Genomic DNA, 19,341 nt, shown 5'->3' with positions numbered 1-19,341 from the left:
CGATCCGTCCGGCTTTTGATTAACGACTTTATTCGAGTCACTGGCAGATACTTTTTTATCCGCTAATTAACGCATTTTCCGCATCTCTTTCTTCGCCTCAACTCCAAGTTGAGTGTAAAATATATATGAATTCATTTTGTGGTATTTTGAATGCAACAGTTGTCTTCACTTGAACTTTTCACAAAGTATTTTCCAAGACCTAAGCTGCGGCGCAGTTGTGGCTGCTGCTGCTGCTGCTGTGTGCTGTGTTGAGGTTGTTTTTTTTTCTTTTTCAAAGAGGAAAACTTGTTTTTCCCGCTTGCTGTGGGGATAGCAAACGAAAATAAACATTGCCCCAAGAGCCGCCGCGCAAGAGGAGAGCAGCAGCAGGAGGAGGAGGAGGAGGAGAAGCCAGCCCAGTCGTCAGTCAATAAGGAAACACTGAGGGGCACAAGGTGTGTGCGGCAAGTACGTGTATCTTACAGATACATGGATGCGCCAGAACAACAACTTGATGCATTGTTTGTATGTGCGTGCCCCTCCACTCCACTACTCCACTCCCCATATCGGAGTTGGCCAAGTCGGGTAAAACATAAACGGGTTAGGCAGCACCAACAACAACAACCACTAACTGGGGGATCTTCTTCGAGAACCAGAACAGGAACCGCACCGCACAGCACCGCACAACCACACCGTTATATAAATTAAAAATGTAAAACAAAAAAACTTTAGTGCTCCGCTATAAGCAATAACGAAATAAATCTCCAAACCCCCGATCTGATAAGGCGATCTGCATTTGTTTATGGTTTATGGAGGGGAAACGGGAAAACGGGAAAACGGGGAGCACTTTTACCGCAGAATCTCTCTTTTCTCTTTGGACTGCGGCTGTCACTGCAATTTGCGTAATCAGAGCACAATCACGATTTTATATATAGATCGTTATCGTATTAAAGGCTTTATCAAATGTTGACGCCAGCGACGACGATTTCAAATTTCCTATCAGAGATCTGTAACTTCACTACGGGAAAACGTCACTGGAAACCGGAAGGAAGCGAATGCCCTAGGCATGTTGAATATTCATTGTATATTATTTTTGTAGGTGATATTTGGTTTTGGCATAATGATTTGGGATATATGTAAGTATCAACGGAACTGCTAAATTCGCTTAAAAGTGCCAACCGTCGGGTTTTTGTTGTATTGCGAGCCGCGGACAAGATATTTACTTTTATTGATATATATATCGAATATTGATATTTATATATTTTTTTTGATAATATTATTGCTTAAGTAATATCAACGGACTTTTCTGAATTCAGAAAAAAATTCGACACTATTTTTCTGTTGTTTCCTCCGGGGCCGACATGTTCAAAACTCACGAGATTTTTTTCTGTTTCGGGGCGCAAAGGCCGTTCTTTCAATTCGACCATTTTAAAATGTTGCTGGGGACCTAAAAGTGTTGCTGCGGACCTAAAAATGTTGCCCGGCATCATGTTGACAAAATATGTTCGATAGAATTTTTCGATAAGATGTATCGCTTCATAATATCGATGTATTAAATAGTTTAAATATTTCATCCGCACTTATCAGGACTAGAATTCCCAAGGCAATGTCTTCTCAAATCCACCAATTTAGGCACATGGTCATTTTGGGCTGATCCAATAGCCGAAACGAGAGGTATACGTGACAACTTTATAATCTCTATATATAATACTTGCCGCCGTGAGCCCAGTTAATTTGAAAACCCGCGGGCTCATGAACACATACGATATATATGTATATCTGTTTGATTATCATCGCCACATACTTTTAAATGTTCGATAATGTTGCTAGTCTCTACAGCTACATGCAGAGGCCTCGTCAACATGCTGCAAGTGAAATGAAAATAATACGAGAGGTATGGACGTTTACATACCCTGTTCTTTACTAAAAATTTAAATGTATATTTTTAAAAATCATTTATGGAATATGTCGCTTTGTTGTTTATACATTTGCATTTATTAAAATTTTGTCACATCACAATTTGGAGAGATCGGCATTCATTCATTCACAGAGGAAATTCAGGGCCATGCGCGTATAGTCCACTGTCGCAGATATTGCTGTTATGATCACGCGATACCGATCAAAGCACATGTTCACGTAGAGCTTATACTTGTTGTTGGTCACTTCAAAATTCCAAAGATATACCAAAGAACCGAGGAGATCCCAGTTCTCACCAAAGTGGAACCAAGAGTGCTGCTCGCTCACGTACTGGAAGATGCCATAGTAGACGAGCACGACAAATAGTGGAAAAAGGATCGGCAGAAGAATGACGAAAACGAGGACGCAGGTATATACGACCTTCAGCATTGTGGGGAAGGGAACCAACCAAGGCTGCAGCCAGAAATCCTGCAGATGATCCACCAAAGGCTGCATATAGTACACCAAGCGACCCAGTATCGAGGTCTTCTTCCATATTTTACGCTTGTGCAGCGGCGTTCTCCAGGTCTTTTGCATGTTTCCAAATACTTTCGAACGAGCAATTTTTCAAACTTATCTCCTAGGTTGACAAATTTTGAACAGATAGAACAGATGTAGTTTTAGTTTTGTCCAATAAATAGGAGTCTACGAATCCACTAATTTAATCTTCGATTATATACCCTTGAAGTGTATAACCAATGTGAAAATTGCGTTTAAATAGATACCGATTTCCCTATGACATCTGTTGTTCTTGCAAGAAACGAAAAGTCATTCTCGGGGAAGTCCAAAACGAGTTGCATTCAAAGGGGATTTGACAGGGATCTCAAATGTTTGCTGACTTTTACTTTTTGCCAGTTCCATTATTCTCTCCCCTGTGTATCCCTCTCTCTTCCTATCTATTGTAATCCTAGAATTACCAAAACTGCCTTTCCGCACTATTAATTACCATGGTTCAGCACTTTGGTTTTCGACAGCTGCCAGGATCCATTACCATCGCTACCACCCACCCATCAAACAGGAGACAAACACCCGCCCGGACAACAAAGGCAGCTGAAATGTAACCAAAACAAAAAGCTACGAGTATGATAAATGTTATGCGTAGATCTACTACCCCTTAACCAATGGCACCCCCCACAAACTCAGCCATTTCCATGCCACCATTCGATTCCGACCCCGTTCGAATCCTGCCAGGGCCAGTGCCAGGATAAATGTGGAAATGCATTTGCCCATCAAATGCAGTCGGGCCAATAAATTCATTAATAAATGGAAAAGTGAAAAGCGCAGCAACTTTACGTTTCCTCTCCTGCTCCTTGCGTCCTTTGTTATCCTTGTGGTCTGGGTGGTGCTGGGTGCTGGGTGCTTGGTCCTGCGTCCTGGATCCTGGGCTGCGCATAATGCCAGCACTGTTTGTAAAGTTCTGCAATGTCAGGCGCCTTCTCTTGCTTTAGTGTCCAGTCCATTCCACTCCCCGATACCCATCTACCCATCCCACTACTTGAATAATGGATATTGAAATCGCATCGACTCGTATAGGGGTGTGAGAAATTGTACTTTATACCGATTAATGCTGCCGTGTTGGAGGACAAAACCCCTGACCATTGATTTGATTGCCGGGCAAATGGTCCTTTTCCTCTGCCGAGGCAGCTCCTGCTGCTGCCAGACATCTCCCCGTCCCAGTCCCGGTCCACTGCCATTCCTGTCCACCGCCAGCCTGTTGCCCACGTCTGACTCTGGCACTCCTTTGTTCTGCCCAGTCATTCATCTCGGATGCTCTTGTTTGCATTCTGTGTTTTCTTTTGGGTTTTAGGGTGTTTGCCGTTGTCTATTGTATGCACCGGCGTCCGGCAAACGGGACTGGGAGCTGTAAACCGGGACTGCTGAGTTTATTTTAGTTGGAGCCAGACGATAAAAAAAAATCAAGGCGCCTCAGCCTCATAAAGTATTTAGTGCGACAGAGATACCGGGATGCCGCACACCCGGCACCATTTCCCAGACCCTATCCAAGGATGACAATATTCCTATTTTATTTGCGGATATCCCATAGAAATAAACAGGAATGGAACTTAACAGCCGCCTGGCACTTGCGGGTGCAAGGGGTATGTGCGGGTAATTGGGCCAACTATAAGTAGAAGAGCGTCCCAAATATCTGCATCTAATTTAAGAACACGAGAGGAATACTCGAAAGTGACGCATCTTCGCCAGACATAAATCTCCCGAAATGAGCCGTAAATGTTTGGGGTGGCCGCTGGTTGAGTGAGTTCTACAGAACGCACTCACAATGTTGCAATTTCAGTTTCAATTTCAATACTCTCGATATATAGAGAGCTCCCCGGCTGGCATCGGTTGCGGATGGAGACCAACATTTTGTTGTCAATTGAAACTAATGAATAAATTACCCATGCAGTGTAAGACAGTGGAAAATTGATGAGAGAAGTTCAAACTGGGGGCTGAACCCATGGTTCTGGTGTGTGACCGAGTGGTTCGGTTCGGTTCGGTAATGGGAACTCGACAAACAATAGATGACCGACTTGAAAGTTGTGCAATAGAGTGACAGCAGTAAAGTGACTCGGTCGGAGGGGCGAGTATTAAGTAAGAGAATCAAAACAAAACCATTATAAAGTGAATGAGAAATCCCTTTGAGAGATAGCCTGCCCAAGTATCTTATATGTCTGAGAAAACTACGTACCTATATGACATACCCAACACCTAGCAGTGTTCCCCCCAGACGAGAGGCAACCAATTCCTGGGCTGCTTAGCATTCCACTCAGATACTAGTAGGAGGAATGGGTTGGGGACCGGGAGGGCAGCTATAGGAATCCCATGCCAATTTGCTGCTGTGTGCAAGAATTTCATTAATGTCCACAGCAACAAAGAAACGGTAAATACACCCCAGAGAACTGAGGAGGTGCACATTTATGGAAATTATTAAGTGCAAGCAATGACCAAGTGGTTTCTTTTCTCTCTCTCTTCGTCTTTTTCCCATTTTCCTTTCAAACAGCTTGAATGCATTTCTTGTGCGTAGATATTTTTATGGGCATTTGCTGGAATGACAACAGCAAACACGCTGGCTACGAAGATATAATTACATCAAACTCTTTCTCAACAACAGTACAGATGGTAATGGAAACGGACTTATCTAGAGAGTTCCTTCAACGTGTAACCTCGTTCAACCCACTATATAATTGTCGCCTTATCGTCTTACTGGGTTCTAAAGTTCAAAGAATAAACGATTAGGCTTCAAAGGTGTCAAACCGCAAGACATTCCCCGACCAGAAAACCTTGGATAGGGGTTTTACCCCTTAAATTGAACGACTAAGAATACAGGCACAGCTGACCTATGAAACCCTAGTACGAATTGAGCACAGAAACCGTACATATGTACATATAACCCCATTTGGCCTTGGTTATTGCATCTTTGATTCTGCGGATCTCTCAATTGATCTTAATTAATGTTCATTTTAATTCGTACGCCTCTCTTTTTATGGTCTGATCTTTGTAATGCAGTAAAAATAAGTATACAATATACTAAAATTTTAAGATGTTTCCGTTCGCATTCCTTTGGTTTTCCAAATGAGGCAATCGCTTGGGTGTTGGGGACATTTACATACATCATTGAAATATTTTGACGCTTCGTATAATTGACAGAGGGCACGTAATCCTTTCCATTAATAGCGACAGGTGTCTGAGGTCCTTTAATTGCTCTGCCACCTTGAATGCAAACCACATCAAAGGGGAAACCCTTAACCGCAAGCTATTCCTAGTATCAGAGCTCTATAAATACCGCCTCATTCGTCAATGGAGCACTCAGAACACTTTCGAAATGGAATCCGTGCAACGCAGCTACGAAGACTTCCCCGCAATGCCCAGCGCCGTTTTTCGACTCATGGGCTACAATGTGTTGGACGCACCGGACGAGACGCGTTCGCGGAGGCTGGTAATGTGGATCTACCGCTGGCTGTGCACCTGCAGCCACGCAGTCTGCGTGGGATTTATGATTTTCCGAATTTTTGAGGTCAAAACCATAGACAGCATCCCGCTGATCATGCGCTACGTCACTTTGGTCACCTATGTCATCAATTCGGACACCAAGCACGCCACCGCCATGCAGCGAGACTCGATTCGAAATCTCAATAAGAAACTGGCCGACTTGTATCCGAAAACTACCAAGGATAGAGAATATTATAGGGTGAATGAACACTACTGGTCGCGATCATTTTTGGCCATGATTTTCATCTACATTGGGTCCTCCATTATGGTCGTCATTGGTCCCATTCTACAGTCGATTTTCGCCTATTTCACACGGCACCAGTTTACATATGAACATTGCTATCCATATTTCATATACGATCCCAATCGACACCCGGTCTGGGTCTATATCATCATCTATGCCACGGAGTGGCTTCACAGCACCCACATGGTGATCTCCAACGTAGCCACAGACCTCTGGCTGCTGTGCTTTCAGGTGCAGATCTGCATGCACTTTAGCTGCATGACTCGATCCCTGGAGGAGTACCAACCCGATCGGACGCACGATGGAGATGATAATCGCTTTCTGGCGCAGATTGTGAACAAGCACGAATACCTGGTTATGTGAGTGAGAAAACGTATTAATGAGGTATCGACTTTATTTTGCTCCATCAGCCTTCAGAACGATCTCAACGGTATCTTTGGTGGGTCGCTGTTGTTAAGCCTCATTACCACTTCGGCAGTTATCTGCACGGTTTCGGTGTATTCGCTTATACAGGGCCTAACCTTGGAGGGGATTACATATGTGTTTTTCATCGGCACTTCAGTCATGCAGCTGTTCTTGGTTTGTAATCACGGCCAGCAGCTTCTCGATTTGGTATGTCGTGCCGTCGATTCGGGTTCCATCTGATGGGCTGTTTTCTTCCTTAGGGCGAAGACATTGGCCACGCCGCCTATAACCACAACTGGCACAAAGCCTCGATTGCCTACAAGAAGTATCTGCTGATTATCATTATCCGCGCCCAAAAGCCAGTCGAACTCAGCGCCATGGGGTATTTGCCGATCTCGCGGGACACCTTCAAGCAGGCAAGTACAGTCCGTAGTTTTACAGAGCATTGCTTAATCCGAGTTGCCTGTCCGATTCAGCTGATGAGTGTGACTTACCGGGGTCTCGCCATGATACGTCAAATGATCGAATAGAAGGAATGAACGCACACATTATTTGAACATTAATCAGCTTTAATCGCACTACACACTATAGGAATCTAGTCACTAGCATCACTTGGGATCCGTGGGCAACTTGAAGCCGACCACATCGGCTGTTTCCTTAACGGACCGCTCTCCACGTCCATGGTACTCCTTGTACAGCTCATTATAGTTGCGCAGACTACTCAAGTAGGTGAGATATGTTTGGCCTAAGAAGACTGCCTCGTTGCGGGCCTTGCACAGCTGCTGGTCGGTTGTCTCATACTTTTTGTACTGCGCCAGTATGTAGCGTGCGGCCAAGGATTCCTTAATGCAGCCATTTGGCGACGCCTGGCGGAGCTCGTGCAGCAGGGAGCGCAGAACTTTGGTGGCCGACATCCTGCGCCAAGGGTAAAAAACTTAATTTATTGAAAACAAATTAGAGAGCGCCTTCTTACGTGATTGTGATGATTATCGAAAATTGTGAAGAGTTATCGGAGCCGAACAGCTGTTGGCAACAGAGTTGCCACCTCCTCGCCTTATTTGTGTCATATTCATCAGTTCCTAAATAAAAACCGCATAAATCCGTTTTGGAAAAACAATTTATTTATAAATTTCTTATTTAGCAGTTAACTGAACTCCGAAGTCCTATGTCCGCGATGCGATTACTTCCTGGGCTTGCCAGCCGCAGGCTTCTGTCCGGGCTTCTTGCCGGCAGCTCCCTTAGCGCCAGCGGCTCCCTTGGGGCCCGTGGATTTGGCACCGGCCTTGCCGGCTCCTGGCTTCGTGGGCTTGCCAGTGGGCTTCTTCTTCTGCTCAACCTTGGGGGCCTTGACCGGCTTCACCAATGCCTCGCGCTGGCTCTTCAGGGCCTTGACGATCTTCTGCTCCTCGATGAGGAAGGCACGAACGATGCGCTCGCGCAGGCAGCCGTGGCACAGAACGCCTCCGTAGGTGCGGGCGACGGTCTTTAGGCGCTTGGACATGCGTGGGCGCTCGCTGGGCCGGGAGGGGGTGATACCCTTAAGCTTCTCCTTGCATTGGCCGCAACGGGGCACAGTCTTGTTCTTCTTGACATACTGGTACACCAGGCGACCGCCAGGAGTGCGCACACTGAAAGCCAAAACAAGGAACATTAGAATGCACCTTTAACTTGCTTAGAATGATATAGTTACATGCGCCTCTTGTTGGAGCGTGTGTTGTACGACAGGCGTCTTCTTAGCGTCAGACGTTGGACCATGTTGTTTTTGTTGCTGCTGCAGGCCAGGAGATTGCGTGGAAAGTGTATGCAAAAGCAGAGAAATTCATTATTATTTTGTTGTGTCACTATTTGGGGTGCATGTGCAACAGGTGTATGTTAAATATTTTCTGCAGCTATAGCCAATTTGCGAATATTCCCCAAAAATTATTTTTAAAAACACGTGCGTACCCCTCTAGACAGGAAAAGAAAGAAAGATGGCAGCGGAATTATCGAATATACCGTCTGACCCTCAAAATATACCGTCTCATTTTAAAAATATACCGTAAATATACTGAAATTTTCAAGTTCTTTTATACATATTCCTCGTTTTTGATATTCCGTCGAATATTACTAGCTAGATAGAACTCTCAGCCCTGTCCACCTAATTTTATCCGATTAATGAATAAATTTTTTACTAGACTGGCTTATTTTAAGTAGTTGCTTTTATTGGGTTTAGTCTAAAAAGAGGTTTTAGCAAAAAAGGTCAAACAAATAAAACGTAAGAGGAAAGTCGTTCCTATTGCTCAATTTTGATATTCCGTTGAATAATTCTGGCTAATTGTGCCTACATAATTTTATTGATGACTTATCGGTTATTTATTTATCGTTATCTATCGTATTTTGCAGCTCTGCCTGGCCTGTGATTTTCGATAGAAAGCAACAGCTGGTCGTCGATTCCTTATCAAACCGCAGCAGATAAGAATTTCTATATATATATATATAGCATATAGTCAACATGAGCAAAGTAAGCAACAGTAAGTAGATATCGTGCTGAAACTCACTTATAATAAAACCATAAATTGTGCTGTAGTCATGCGTCTTGCGCTGCTGCAACTTAAGGGCTCCAAGGACAAAACGGTCAATGTGCAAAATGCTGTTAGCAAAATAGAAGCCGCCGTCAGGGAGCACCAGCCCCGTCTGATCACGCTTCCCGAGTGCTTCAACGCTCCGTACGGCACCAAATACTTCCGCGAATACTCCGAGACCATACCAGATGGCTATACCTCGCAGCAGCTTTCGAATCTCGCCAAGAAACATCAGGTGTACATTGTGGGTGGAACAATCCCAGAGCTCGGCGAGAACGATGCCATATACAATACGTGTACGGTGTGGTCGCCCAGCGGTGATCTGATAGCCAAACATCGGAAGATGCATCTATTCGACATCGATGTGAAGGGCGGGATTCGCTTCAAGGAATCGGAGACACTCTCGGCGGGCAATGACTTTACCACCATCGATGTGGATGGACACAAGATTGGCATTGGCATCTGCTATGACATTCGCTTCGAGGAGATGGCGCGTCTCTATCGGAACGAGGGCTGTGAGATGATCATCTATCCGGCCGCCTTCAATATGACCACAGGACCCTTGCACTGGGAGCTGCTTCAACGTTCCCGGGCCAATGATAATCAACTCTTTGTGGTAACCACATCGCCGGCTAGAGATCCCAGCGCTGAATATGTGGCCTATGGCCATTCGATGATTGTTGACCCCTGGGCCAAGGTCCAGAAGAGTGCCAGCGATGGGGAGGAGACTGTGGTGGCCGACATTGACTTCTCGCTGGTGGAGCAAGTGCGTCAGCAGATTCCCGTCTTCAGCCAACGCCGCCTGGATCTGTACGCCACCGCAAGAAATGGCCAGTAATTTTAATGATTGTTGATTGTATTGTATATAAAATTGAATATAACTAAACAGATTTCACATTAATTTCTTAAGATTCACTAACATATTATTGCTTTAAGTCCAACAGAGGACTGTCGGTAGGAGCCTCCGCAGAAACTGATTGCACATAGTGGGGTCGCTGGGCTTGGTCGAACAGGGCGCGTATGGCCTCGTCTGTAGCCATCAGGGGCTGACTAATGAACTCCAGAGCCTAAAGGAACATTAAAGACGATGATTAACATTAGTTCTGTATAAAAAATACGAATACGCACCCGAACTGCATATTTTTCCGCCTCACAGAGCGGACTCGTGCTGGCGCTGGACAGCTTGAGAGTCTCCTCGGGAATGCCCACTCCCGTGTGGAGCACCATTCGCTGTAGTATGTTCAGATTCTCGGCACTCAGGCTAATCACATCGGTGGCGGGCAGATTGAGGTAACGAATTTTGGCCAAAAACTTTAGTTGCTTCAGCATATCCAGCTGGATCTCGCGTATCTGGTGCGTGGCATGCAGCAGTTGCTTGGTGGACTCGTTCAGCATCTGGTTTTTCTGCGTGAGATCGGCCTTCCAACGTGCCAGCTCCTCGACCATGACACTGCTGGCCAGGAACTTGGATCGCCACACCTCGCATTGTCCCGCAAGAAACTCAATTTGTTCGGTATGCGTCGTCAGATTGTTGGCAGTATCCAGCAGGGCTCGAGCCAGCTGCAACTTGTCTTCGGTCAGCAGATTGACGCGAGTCTGCAGATCCTCACCAACTGACGCTACCAGCAGGTTCTTTAGCTCGCTATTGACCTGCGTTTGAAATTTGTATTGGGCCTGGAAGTAGTCACGTTCCTCCCTCATTTTCGAGAAATGCTCCTTCAGGATATCCAACTCGCCGTTGCTACCATCTTTATTGTCGCTCTCCTTGGGTTCAGGGTCCAGTTCTTGGGTGCGCAGTGTGGACACTTGATCCACGAGTACACCGATGTCAAGGTTATTTTTGTCGCGATGAATTTTATGTTTGGTCGATGGTGCAGCAGTCATGGGATTCACAGCTCCTGGATATGGCTCAAAGGGAACGAATTTTGGAGGTTTAGTCTTTTTGTGTTCCGGCAGCGGTTCGTGATGCGGTTGCACAAGCCGCGGCTTCAGCTGCACCAGCTCTCCCTTGGGCAGGGCCGGGGCCAGGCTTCGGGTAACAACTTCGGGGCGTCTGTAGAGCGTATGGAGGCCCGGCAGCGGTAGATGGGAGGCATGGCCACTGCTTGAGGATGTTCTCCTTGTAATCGCCGCCTCCTGGACAACTGTGCTGTCTTTCCGTGACAGTTGCGGTCGCTTGACTACATCAGAACTTGTTCCATCGGTTTGTTGTTCCATCCCATCGCCGCTGGTGCGGCAGTCCTGGGTCTTGTCAACATTGACATCTGTGTGGTCATTCATTTATTGACGATTTTGGCAGTGCCACCTCCCTGTATTATATAGAATATTTATCTTCTGGTTTTTGCCAGCAAAACAAAATCGAACAATAACAATGGCAGAGTTGTAGAGCTGAAGACACATCGATGCCATCGATGTTTTGTTGGGCAATGCAGACATCGTAGTACCATGTAAAAACCATCGTAGTCACCATGTAAAAAACAATTTATTTTGTGTACCCTGGTGTTGCCCTTTTTTGTTTAAACAACATTTTATAACCAATAAAATAAAATAGATTACTTAAAATAGGCATATCTTGTAGAAAATGGATCAATTAATTAGTTAAAATAATTTGTGCTGAATTGTGGGCCCTAGCTAGCTTGTAATATTAAGCCGAATATCAAAATGGAGGAATATCATTTCCGATCATGAACAAATTAACCCATTTTAGACCAGTGCTTAAAAAGAGTGTTTTTAATGGTGGGTGAAGTGGGCTAAGAGAAACTTATTCAATTCGTCAATGAACGGCCCCACTGATTTAAACAAAAACAAATAAATAAAGTAAAATAAAAACGCACATCGAACGGCTGCTCTCTGTGCCATAGTGTCTTAGCTGGAGTTCCTACTAAGTGCCAGCGATTGGGTATCACATCCATCCGCTAGCATGTCCGCAGTGGAGTCTGAGCTGCTTAGAAAAGTGAATGAGAAAATCGATCTGATTGAGCCCACAACCGGAAAACTGTTTTTCGAGCACAAAACAGAGCTGGCTTTCTGTAGGCCGCACCTGATGCCGCTAAAGACGCAGGCGCTGGAACGGCTAGAGGAAATGCATCGCGAAACTGCGCGTCAGCTGCAAAAGAAGCGAAACAATAAGAAAATCACCGAGCCCCACAAGGAATAGGCCGTCAATCAAGTGGCCCGAAATGAATTAGTTATTACACTTAGCCAGTAATCACAGCACACAAACACACACCACACACTCACGAAAAGCACAAATTGGTTGTTGATACTTTTACCATGGCCTATCTACTGACATTCGGCATCATCGCGGCCCTCTGCTTGGCCAGCATCTCGCTGTACCGCTATGGCAACATACCACGTCAGCACATCCTGGTCACCCTGTCCGTGCTGACAGCCTGGTGTTTCTCGTTTCTGATTGTCTTCACTATTCCGCTGGACGTGACTTCGGTGAGTATAGAATTGCATATTGGCATATGGTTCCATATGGTTGATTAAAACTCCAATTACAGACGCTCTACAGGCAATGCCTGGCGGAACACAAGCTGGCACTGGACGCAGCAGGCAATGCTAGCACAACGGCGCCGGCCAATATAAGCCCGCCGCCCGAATGCCAGGAACCGTGGGGAATGGTGCCCGAGTCGGTGTTCCCCAACTTGTGGCGCATCATCTACTGGAGTTCGCAGTTCCTCACCTGGTTGATTATGCCATTGATGCAATCGTACCTCAAGGCCGGCGATTTTACGATCAAAGGCAAACTAAAGTCGGCGCTCATCGAGAATGCCATATACTACGGCTCCTACCTATTCATCTGTGGTGTCCTGCTCATCTACATTGCCGTCAAGGGCGTGCCCCTGGACTGGCAGAAGCTAAAGGCAATCGCCTCGTCGGCTTCGAATACCTGGGGTCTGTTCCTGCTAATCCTGTTGCTGGGCTACGCGCTGGTTGAGGTGCCACGCTCGCTGTGGAACAACGCCAAGCCGGGATTCACTTTGCAATACGCCTACTTCAAGGCAGCCAAACTCAGCACGGACAAAGCGGAGGCCGAGGAGCATGTCGATGATATACTGGAGTCGCTGCAGTGCATTAGCCGGGTGGTGCCCAACAACCATGAGCTGCGGCCCTGCGTGGAGACCATCATGCGTAAAGTTCCCATTGAGCTGCAGGAGCGGGCCAGCCGCAATTTCTCACGCACTGGAGGCAGCGGCATGGGAGCGACTAGCTCCACTATTTTGCCCTCGGAAAAGGCCCTGGTTCGCATCCACAAGCAGGTGATCAAATCCCTTCAGACGCTGCAACGCACTGAGGCGCTGTGGAGTGTGCAGGTAGACACAGTGCTGCATCTGGAGGATGTGGCAAGGAATATACATTCCGCCGAGCGACGCTTCAAATCGGAGTTCCCGCGACAACGCACACATCTGGAGAGGATCTTCTACAGCGCCACATTGCAGTGGTATTGGGAGTGTCTACTGAAGGCGCCGTTCCTGAAGACTCTCTGTGTGGTCACTGCCACCATGTCCGCTATGGTCGTGTGGAGTGAAGTGACCTTCTTCAGCCGCGATCCCGTGCTCTCCATATTCGCCAATGTGATTTATTTGGCCAAGGAAAGCTACGACTTCTTTACCATTGAAGTATTCTCGATGATGGTTCTGTGCTACTTCTTCTACTGCACCTACTCCACTATTCTGCGCATTCGCTTTCTGAATCTGTACTACCTGGCGCCCCACCATCAGACCAACGAGCACAGCCTGATCTTTAGTGGCATGCTCCTGTGTCGCCTTACGCCGCCAATGTGTCTTAATTTTCTGGGTCTAATACACATGGATTCGCACATTATACCAGAGGTGAGTCCTAGATATCCATTGATATGCCTTAAACCTTATTATTTAACTATTTTTCGAATCAGCGAATGATGGAAACTTATTACACTCGAATCATGGGACACATGGACGTCATTGGCATCATCTCCAACGGCTTCAACATTTACTTTCCCATGTGCATGCTGGCCTTCTGTCTGTCTACGTGGTTCAGCCTGGGCAGTCGCGCCTTGAACGCCTTGGGCTTTCAACAGTTCCTCCAGAATGAAACCATTGCCACGGAGTTGGTGCAGGAGGGCAAGGATCTAATCGCCCGCGAGAAGCGGAGGCGACAGCGCGCCGAGGAGGCCATGGCTAGGCGGCGTGACTTCAATCGGCCCGATCCGACCGTCGCAAGCAATGACTACATGAACAAGTACCGCACAGGTGCAGGCGCCCTGGCCGGCAGTCGCACCCCAGCCGATGGACTACTCCGCGACGGCGACGGCAGCTTTGACTATGCTGCGGTGGCCTCATCCTCAGCACTAGGCGTTCCCCGTTCCCTGTCGGAGGAGATAAACGACCGGTTTGGCGTGAGCACCCAAATGCAGGTGGGATTCAGGGGCACCAGTGAACTGGACCCGGACTATGAGGCGGAAAACGAACGCCGCATTGTGGGGCCCCCGCCACGCGGTCTCTTCGATGATGTTTAGACAAGCAATGGCTTAATTTATTTTAATGTATCTCAATGTCTGCAATGTTCCATAAATAGTTTCGTTGACGCTTAAGTATTTTCTGCTGCTGCTGTTCCTCTCACAGGCACGGCACTGCGCACCATGCACGCCATTTAATAAAAGGAAGGCTACAAACAAAATATATTGCTATAAATCCGTTGATTGTTGTGCGAAGGCTTACCTATACTTTTCTTGATGGGCTTATTATTGTAGTCGCTTTCCTTTGAGCTACGTTTCCAAATCTTTCTGGTTCATGTCCGAGTCCTTTATTTTCGGTTGTAGCCCCGATATGGGATGCGGATGGATACGCTTGCGACCCCGCAAAAAAGCACAACGTGAGGTCAGAGGCGTGTCAAGAGTCATCACTCGTAGAGAATACATTTAACCCCACTTTTGCACATGGAAGGTTTTGCAATTTATACGTCAATCAAGGCACTGCCACCCCAAAAAAAAACATACAGCATAACCTCCAAACAGATTTATTACTGTTACATGTGTATATATGTATGTATTAGTGTGGGAGCAGGTATCTACATAGCAATTGCAACAGAAAATAAAAGAAGAGAGGAATGTCTTTGGGCTTGAGTAGGTGCAGGGTGCAGGTGTAAGGTGTGGGTGGTTTTGCGTGTGTTTGTGTGATCTAACCAGAAGAGCACTTTTGTGTAATATCAGCCAACGCATCTTCAACTGAAGATATGTGCAACAACATCAGTAAGGTGGAAGTGGTGGCCCCAAATATCCCATTGTTTTGGCACAGACACGAACAGTGTGAGATTTTCATTAGAATTGATTGATATGATCTGTGTTGGCGGTGGGTGTAAGGTGTGTGATTGTTTGCGGTGGGTGTAAGGTGAGTGATTGTGGGCGGTGGGTGTAAGGTGTGTTATTGAGGCCGACTACTCATCGCCGCCACCCTCCTCGTCCTCGTCGAACTCGCCCTCTTCGTCGGCAGTGGCCTCCTGGTACTGCTGATACTCCGACACCAGATCGTTCATGTTGCTCTCCGCCTCGGTGAACTCCATCTCGTCCATGCCCTCGCCAGTGTACCAATGCAAGAAGGCCTTGCGCCGGAACATCGCCGTAAACTGCTCGGAGACGCGCTTGAACAGCTCCTGGATGGCCGTTGAGTTGCCAATGAAAGTGGCCGACATTTTGAGACCGCGAGGCGGTATATCGCACACGGCCGTCTTGCAGTTGTTGGGTATCCACTCGACGAAGAAGCTGCTGTTCTTGTTCTGGATGTTCAGCATCTGCTCGTCCACCTCCTTCATGGACATGCGCCCGCGGAAGATGGCGGCCACTGTCAGATAGCGACCGTGACGCGGATCGCAGGCAGCCATCATGTTCTTGGCGTCAAACATCTGCTGCGTCAGCTCTGGCACGGTGAGGGCACGGTACTGCTGGGATCCGCGGGATGTCAGCGGCGCAAAGCCCGGCATGAAGAAGTGCAGCCGGGGGAAGGGCACCATGTTCACGGCCAGCTTGCGCAGATCGGCATTCAACTGGCCCGGGAAGCGCAGGCAGGTGGTCACCCCGGACATGGTTGCCGACACCAAGTGATTCAGATCTCCGTAGGTGGGCGTGGTCAGTTTCAAGGTGCGAAAGCAGATGTCGTACAGCGCCTCGTTGTCGATGCAGTACGTCTCATCGGTGTTCTCCACCAGCTGATGCACACTCAGGGTGGCGTTGTAGGGCTCCACCACCGTGTCCGACACTTTGGGCGATGGCACCACCGAGAAGGTGTTCATGATTCGGTCGGGGTACTCCTCGCGGATCTTGGAGATCAGCAGGGTGCCCATGCCCGAGCCGGTGCCTCCGCCGAGCGAGTGAGTCAGCTGGAAGCCCTGCAGGAGAAGGGGTTTATCCTGATTCACGCTGTGTGGGGGTACTCACTTACCTGCAGACAATCACAGCCCTCCGCCTCCTTTCGCACCACATCCAGCACAGAGTCCACCAGCTCGGCTCCTTCCGTGTAGTGTCCCTTGGCCCAGTTGTTGCCCGCCCCCGACTGCCCAAAGACAAAGTTGTCGGGCCGGAAGATTTGACCAAAGGCCCCCGAGCGCACCGAATCCATGGTGCCGGGCTCCAGGTCGACAAGAATGGCGCGTGGTACATACTTCGCTCCTGTCGCCTCGTTGTAGTACACATTTATTCGCTCTAATTGCAAATCACTGTCGCCGTAGTACGTGCCGGTGGCATCTATGCAGTGCTCGTCAGATATTACCTCCCAAAACTTTCCCCCTATTTGGTTGCCGCACTGGCCCGCCTGAATGTGAACAATCTCGCGCATTTCAGCCTCGAATTTTGAAAATAATTAACAAATTACTGACAGCACAAAAAAAAAAAAAAGGAAATAAAAAATTTAATTTCAGAAAAAATTCTGAAAAAGGAGCAACTTACTGGAATAAGGCCGACGAACGAATGAATTTTTTAAGTTCAACCGATATACGTGTTGTCACTGAATCAAACGAACTTAGAATGAGAACAAAACCCAGGGGTGGAGCCGTGAAGATTAACTGCTCGACTACTTTGTTCAGAATTTTGTTTCCATTTGTTGGCTAAAGGATTTCGAGTAATTCGTTTTAATAATACTTTGATTTCACACTTAAAATTTGTATGTTTTTGAGATGTATAAAATGTGAGGGTGGTCGCCAAAAGAGGCGACATCCTCCCTCGTAGGTGATGAGGTTGATATTGCCATGATTTGTCGGAGGTTACTCCCTTGTATATGTGTGTATATGCTGGTTGTACAACGATTAGATGCGGTTGGGTCTCTACATGATTGCAACTACGTTTTGGCGTCCCCTCGTTGGGGGTTTGGGCTTCCTTTTGGCATTGGCTCCGCCTCCAACCCGTTCTTTGGCTCCAAATCGAGCTTTGGCTCCTATTTCAAGTAGACGTCTGTCACAAGTGACAGGCGGCTGTCTCAAATGGATGCGCGATGCAGGCACTGTGTGCTTTGTATAATGTCCGTGGGCTGAAAGTCCGGGTCGATAAACTGCTCGTGGTTCAGGCAGCGCGTTCCGCCCATGCAGGTGCAGGAGCAGAGCGAGGCTGTCTCATCGTTCTCGGTTGTATAGTTGTGCTCCAAAAGTTTGCCGTTCATGTTGTAAGTGGTCTCGTCGTCGAAGGTAACTGGCTGCGCGTTGCCCGCCAGGTTCTGAGCATCCTGTTCATCCCGTTTGGCATCTTCCGCTTGCCTGGAATAAACAGAAGATTAATGGTGTGTAATTCAACATTTGCCACACGATTTACATGGTCATGAAACGCAAGACGAGCAGATTAATGCTGGCTGCTACTACGGCCAGGCCGAAGAGGATGAACACCAAGCTCAAGGCAACATATCCCGGTTTGTTGGTCAGAGCCTGATCGTTCTGCAGTGCCACATAGTCGCCAAATCCGATCGTGGTCAAGGTCACAAAGCAATAGTAGAAACTGTCGAAGTAGCTCCAGCCCTCGTATCGCGAGAACACAGCTGCTCCCGTGGTAATGATGGCAGACGAGAGCATTCCGGTGGCCAGCATAAGATTCATCTCGGTGGCTTCCGTACATCGGGCCCCACTTGCCCGCTTGGCCCGTCGTATAATGACCGATGCGAACTTATTCAGACGTTCACCAATCGACTGGAACATGACCAGTCCCAAAGGAATCCCGACCTGCCAAAGGAAACCTGGATGAATGGCGGAAAAGCAAAGATACGGCTCTGACGTCTCACCATCGCGTATCCCATGCAAAATGCCTTTCCCGGAATGGTGACTGGCGTAGAATGGCCGTATCCTGAGTGAAGCCAAAACTAATTCTGATACTGGGATAGACTTCAGATAACGACCGACTCACCTATCATGGCCAGAACAACGGTACTGAAGTAGAAGGCGCCTGCGAACTTCCATTGAGGTCCTGCCTTGTGCGGCTTGTTCTCAATGATGACAATCTCCATCACTCGAAAGTCCTCGTCGCTTACATTGTACTTTTTCACAAAATTGTTCTTTACGGCTGGAACATATATGTAGGTGTATCAGATGGGAAATGTAGGGTTGGGGGAGGGTCAATAAATACCCTGTAAGAACTCCCAGCGCCTTGCCTCCGTTGGCGATTCCAGCGAATCGAAAACGGCGGCTCCAATCAACAAGTACGTGAAGGTGCACACCACCAGCGACAAGGTTCTCACATTCTGACGCTTCATGATGCAGTCAGGAATAAACTCAAAGGCCGAATCGCGGTACAATTCAATAAGCATTAATATTTCGTCCGCTGGTTTCTTCGCCGATGAGAGTTCAGCTGCACAAAATCGATAGATGCCAAGCAAAAACAAATACACAGCATCCACAAATTTGTTGCGCGCGCCTCGATCGGCCGTGTTACGTCTAGGGTTGGGGTTACGATTTTTCGAATATTTATTTGAAATAACAGCTTTAACCGAAAATTTCAGCCCACGAAGGGCAATATTTATCTCATGATGCAATTATAATTGCATCATGATTTATCTGAATTTAATACCGTTATTGCGAGAACAATAATTGTCAGTGATGGCAGTGACTCAGGCTGACTATCGATAGCCGATAACAGTTCTCTGCGTGACACTGTGGCAGCTCCCAGCCTTCTGTCCACCTCTAATTATTTGTTTATGCGAAAAATCCACGCAAGTCTACAAATGGAAATTTGTTGTTGCAGTAGGCTTGTTGTCT

At 47.3% G+C, this 19,341-nt stretch overlaps 11 protein-coding genes across 15 annotated transcripts in view; 4 read left to right on the top strand and 7 right to left on the bottom strand.

The window, feature by feature from the left end:
- The window catches only part of LOC108155771 (tyrosine-protein kinase Fer), a 29,858-nt gene extending 28,491 nt beyond the window's left edge, over nucleotides 1-1,367 (bottom strand). For 3 of the 4 annotated variants that reach the window (XM_017286825.2, XM_017286823.2, XM_033388998.1), the window contains exon 1: nucleotides 1,282-1,367. The gene's annotated coding sequence lies outside the window, so the exon portion shown is untranslated. Of the gene's footprint in view, nucleotides 1-1,202; nucleotides 1,222-1,281 lie in introns of those variants that run through there. The other variant, XM_033388996.1, reaches the window with a different exon arrangement.
- A 584-nt stretch (nucleotides 1,368-1,951) lies between these two features.
- On the bottom strand, nucleotides 1,952-2,573 carry LOC108155778. The gene has a single exon (XM_017286837.2). It carries the CDS (start codon nucleotides 2,470-2,472, stop codon nucleotides 2,020-2,022), a length of 453 nt encoding a protein of 150 aa, XP_017142326.1. The 5' UTR covers nucleotides 2,473-2,573; the 3' UTR covers nucleotides 1,952-2,019.
- Nucleotides 2,574-2,698: 125 nt separating this feature from the next.
- LOC108155774 (odorant receptor 85f) lies at nucleotides 2,699-8,137 on the top strand. 2 transcript variants are annotated; one of them, XM_033389568.1, is made up of 4 exons: nucleotides 2,699-6,525; nucleotides 6,577-6,778; nucleotides 6,832-6,987; nucleotides 7,048-8,137. In XM_033389568.1, the coding sequence occupies exons 1-4, from the start codon at nucleotides 5,756-5,758 to the stop codon at nucleotides 7,099-7,101; spliced, it is 1,182 nt and encodes a 393-aa protein (XP_033245459.1). In that variant the 5' UTR covers nucleotides 2,699-5,755; the 3' UTR covers nucleotides 7,102-8,137. The 2 variants fall into 2 exon arrangements, with proteins under 2 accessions (XP_033245459.1, XP_033245458.1); XM_033389567.1 differs by having other exon boundaries at nucleotides 6,832-8,137.
- Nucleotides 7,120-7,628, bottom strand: LOC108155779 (protein FMC1 homolog). Its single transcript, XM_017286838.1, has 2 exons — nucleotides 7,545-7,628; nucleotides 7,120-7,486 (listed from the first exon to the last, which is right to left on the bottom strand). Exon 2 carries the CDS (start codon nucleotides 7,483-7,485, stop codon nucleotides 7,180-7,182), a length of 306 nt encoding a protein of 101 aa, XP_017142327.1. The 5' UTR covers nucleotide 7,486; nucleotides 7,545-7,628; the 3' UTR covers nucleotides 7,120-7,179.
- On the bottom strand, nucleotides 7,689-8,342 carry LOC108155777 (60S ribosomal protein L34). The gene is made up of 2 exons (XM_033389570.1): nucleotides 8,262-8,342; nucleotides 7,689-8,199 (listed from the first exon to the last, which is right to left on the bottom strand). The coding sequence occupies exons 1-2, from the start codon at nucleotides 8,324-8,326 to the stop codon at nucleotides 7,752-7,754; spliced, it is 513 nt and encodes a 170-aa protein (XP_033245461.1). The 5' UTR covers nucleotides 8,327-8,342; the 3' UTR covers nucleotides 7,689-7,751.
- A 632-nt stretch (nucleotides 8,343-8,974) lies between these two features.
- LOC108155775 (omega-amidase NIT2) lies at nucleotides 8,975-10,033 on the top strand. Its single transcript, XM_017286834.2, has 2 exons — nucleotides 8,975-9,081; nucleotides 9,138-10,033. Exons 1-2 carry the CDS (start codon nucleotides 9,063-9,065, stop codon nucleotides 9,968-9,970), a joined length of 852 nt encoding a protein of 283 aa, XP_017142323.1. The 5' UTR covers nucleotides 8,975-9,062; the 3' UTR covers nucleotides 9,971-10,033.
- LOC108155773 lies at nucleotides 9,940-11,527 on the bottom strand. Its single transcript, XM_017286830.2, has 2 exons — nucleotides 10,261-11,527; nucleotides 9,940-10,199 (listed from the first exon to the last, which is right to left on the bottom strand). Exons 1-2 carry the CDS (start codon nucleotides 11,410-11,412, stop codon nucleotides 10,056-10,058), a joined length of 1,296 nt encoding a protein of 431 aa, XP_017142319.1. The 5' UTR covers nucleotides 11,413-11,527; the 3' UTR covers nucleotides 9,940-10,055.
- A 372-nt stretch (nucleotides 11,528-11,899) lies between these two features.
- Nucleotides 11,900-12,307, top strand: LOC108155786 (BBSome-interacting protein 1). Its single transcript, XM_017286846.2, has one exon. It carries the CDS (start codon nucleotides 12,053-12,055, stop codon nucleotides 12,287-12,289), a length of 237 nt encoding a protein of 78 aa, XP_017142335.1. The 5' UTR covers nucleotides 11,900-12,052; the 3' UTR covers nucleotides 12,290-12,307.
- Nucleotides 12,308-12,389: 82 nt separating this feature from the next.
- Nucleotides 12,390-14,798, top strand: LOC108155783 (LMBR1 domain-containing protein 2 homolog). The gene is made up of 3 exons (XM_017286843.2): nucleotides 12,390-12,576; nucleotides 12,639-13,970; nucleotides 14,033-14,798. Exons 1-3 carry the CDS (start codon nucleotides 12,406-12,408, stop codon nucleotides 14,633-14,635), a joined length of 2,106 nt encoding a protein of 701 aa, XP_017142332.1. The 5' UTR covers nucleotides 12,390-12,405; the 3' UTR covers nucleotides 14,636-14,798.
- A 488-nt stretch (nucleotides 14,799-15,286) lies between these two features.
- LOC108155784 (tubulin beta-2 chain) lies at nucleotides 15,287-17,151 on the bottom strand. The gene is made up of 3 exons (XM_017286844.2): nucleotides 17,057-17,151; nucleotides 16,554-16,981; nucleotides 15,287-16,500 (listed from the first exon to the last, which is right to left on the bottom strand). Exons 2-3 carry the CDS (start codon nucleotides 16,944-16,946, stop codon nucleotides 15,553-15,555), a joined length of 1,341 nt encoding a protein of 446 aa, XP_017142333.1. The 5' UTR covers nucleotides 16,947-16,981; nucleotides 17,057-17,151; the 3' UTR covers nucleotides 15,287-15,552.
- A 71-nt stretch (nucleotides 17,152-17,222) lies between these two features.
- Nucleotides 17,223-19,317, bottom strand: LOC117187258 (two pore potassium channel protein sup-9-like). Its single transcript, XM_033389569.1, has 5 exons — nucleotides 18,713-19,317; nucleotides 18,494-18,649; nucleotides 18,372-18,433; nucleotides 17,912-18,312; nucleotides 17,223-17,856 (listed from the first exon to the last, which is right to left on the bottom strand). Exons 1-5 carry the CDS (start codon nucleotides 18,891-18,893, stop codon nucleotides 17,583-17,585), a joined length of 1,074 nt encoding a protein of 357 aa, XP_033245460.1. The 5' UTR covers nucleotides 18,894-19,317; the 3' UTR covers nucleotides 17,223-17,582.
- Nucleotides 19,318-19,341: the final 24 nt, after the last annotated feature.

Source organism: Drosophila miranda, chromosome 2 (genome assembly GCF_003369915.1).
Source record: "Drosophila miranda strain MSH22 chromosome 2, D.miranda_PacBio2.1, whole genome shotgun sequence".
Taxonomy (NCBI): Eukaryota; Metazoa; Arthropoda; class Insecta; order Diptera; family Drosophilidae; genus Drosophila; species Drosophila miranda.
Note: the sequence above shows the minus strand (reverse complement) of the source record. Positions and strands in the feature narration are given on the sequence as shown.